The 2,413-nt window shown below is 38.0% G+C and overlaps 1 protein-coding gene across 3 annotated transcripts in view; it reads right to left on the reverse strand.

The window, feature by feature from the left end:
* The window catches only part of LOC102675877 (acetylcholinesterase-like), a 196,944-nt gene that overhangs the window by 40,255 nt on the left and 154,276 nt on the right, over positions 1-2,413 (reverse strand). For all 3 annotated transcript variants that reach the window (XM_031512273.1, XM_031512272.1, XM_031512274.1), the window contains one exon: positions 1,613-1,776. In XM_031512273.1, coding sequence (XP_031368133.1) covers positions 1,613-1,776 — 164 coding nt within the window. The remainder of the gene's footprint in view (positions 1-1,612; positions 1,777-2,413) is intronic.

A 2,413-nucleotide genomic window follows, 5' to 3' on the forward strand; every position in this document is an offset into this window, starting at 1 on the left:
GCGAGGAACGCGTTAAATCGCGATAAATTTGCCTTGCCCCGCCCGATTCGAGCGGACATTGATTTACGGCCGGTTAATCCCACGCGGAATGAAATATCGCCCGATTCTTATCCCGTTAAGTAAACCATCCTCGCGAAATGGCCACGGTTTAATTTATTTATAGGGACACGTCCCCGCCGCGTGATACACCTTACGCGGCCATCACTTTGATCACACTTTATAGGCTTTACCCGTCCAATACATCTTCCGGATCTATTGCGTGCAATCCTACGCAACCTGGACGATAATAATGCAGCTTCGTAAAATCCGTGTGCCGGGTCAACAGAAACGGGGCACGGTGCAAACAAGACGCGACGATCAATATAATTTCATTTCGTTAAGAGCGAAATTGACTCTCGTCGATTTATAAGTCAGTGTCTCCCAATGCGAATGAGGAGAGGAATTTTTAATATTCTTTTTTTTCCTTTTCTTTTCTTTTTTGGAGATCGATATTATATACTTGTGTCGTCTCGTCTATTTTATTCTTATAGCTTTTTGAATCACTGTTCGAATTATGCGAATGTGATAAATTAAAATTAAAAATATATTTCTCCGTTAACCTAACCTAACCTAACCTGTTCTTTTCTACAAGTTGGTTAGATTATTGTGTTTCCATAAAGGATATTAAAATTTTTGAATATATTTATGTTTGTAAAGAGAGATATTGGTCTGTGGATTCGATATTGTTCTTGAAAGCTTTTTCTTTGAAACGTTTTTTGAGATAAAAGATTTTGGTTTTTGGAAAATTTGATTGATCATTATAGAAAGAGAAAGAGAGAGAGAGAGAAAAGTACTGTATCTATAGGCTTATAACGTTATTTGGAATCTTCTCCTTTCTGGATTTTTGAGCATTTCCAGAAAATTTCGATGATGGAAGAGTTCGTTTATTTTTTTAGACATTTCCAGCGTTTCCAGAAAATTTCTATGATGGAGGACTCCTGTGTGGTTTACGGTCTAGAAATAGGTCGAAGGGGACAGTCTAATAAATTTCTATGAATTTTTTACCCTTCCCCCTCTTCCCTTGCACAACCTTATTTTTCAAACTTGGAATTCTACATAGATCAAGAGTTAGATTATGAATGCAGCGAACGATGCCAGATAACAACTACTACTACTAACCTCACCAGACGAGTCTGATTCAAATCTTTAACGATAAATTTATCGCCCCAGGCGTATTATTTTCCCTTTTAATTCTTATTTCAAAAAACCATCGAATCTTCCATTTAATTTTCTCCAAATTGTAACGAAACGCATGCAAATTAAGATTTCTTCAAAATTTTCAAAATCATCGCGAAGACGATATCAATTGATAACGAGATACTCTCATTTCGAGAGAGAGAGAGAGACAAGAAGGAAGAATTCTGTTTTCTTAAACAATATTTTCCCTCCCCATTTCCGTTATATAGCCGCGCAATATGTGCACTTTGATTCAGTGAAAACAATCCCACTCGTTCGATATTATTTCACGAGCAACGTGTACAACCAATGTCCATCACCGTCTCTCTCTCCCATAATAAAAATAAATTTTTTTTCTTTTGGCGGGCAAGAAAGAAAGAGAAAAGAGTGAACTTACCCCAAATAGGCGAATTCGGAGAAGTAGAGTATCATCCTCAAGGACAGATCTCGTTCTTTGTCGCTGTACTTGAGAGACTTGTTCAGGGGATGGCCGAACACGTACTCCACCTCGTCACCGTGCAATACGCCCATCCACTCACCCCATAGATTGGTGCTCGTCCTCTGCAACATGGCGCAAATATACCTCGATCATCATACCCGTCCACGTTATATATGGGATATTAATCTCGATGCAATTTGTGTTTTCTGCAATTTATTTGCTCGATTATTGAACTCGACAAGTTGAAGGGTGAAACGAAACTGGAATTGAAAATTTTCATTTCCATTTCGTATTTCACGATTTTGCAAATTTTTCATCACCATATATATTTTATATATATATAAATATTCTTATTTTAATTTATGCCATTCATTACTTTCCATTATTCGATAATTTATATTCATTTAAATTGTCCTTTCGATTAAATTTATTTCGTACGCAATCCGATAAAGCTTTCACAAGAATCTTTGTACGAGGTATTTACACACCCTCTCGTCAAACAAGCACTGTAAAATAGCGCGCACTTCTAGCTTGTCGTCATGTATCAACCCTCGCCCCCACAGATCGACCCCTCGTCTCTCCGCGTGACGCGATATCGCGTTCCTATTAACCGACCATCCCGCAGTTTGTCAGTTTTCATTTCACACCGGCGCCACTTGCCGGCTGGAAATGGTATCTCGTTGGGAAATTGATTCCTATCGAGGGGGAAAAATTTTGGAAAATTCGAGTATCCATTTTTTTTTTTTTTTTGGAAATCTT

This window comes from Apis dorsata, unplaced genomic scaffold (genome assembly GCF_000469605.1).
Source record: "Apis dorsata unplaced genomic scaffold, Apis dorsata 1.3 scaffold_407, whole genome shotgun sequence".
NCBI classification, from domain to species: domain Eukaryota; kingdom Metazoa; phylum Arthropoda; class Insecta; order Hymenoptera; family Apidae; genus Apis; species Apis dorsata.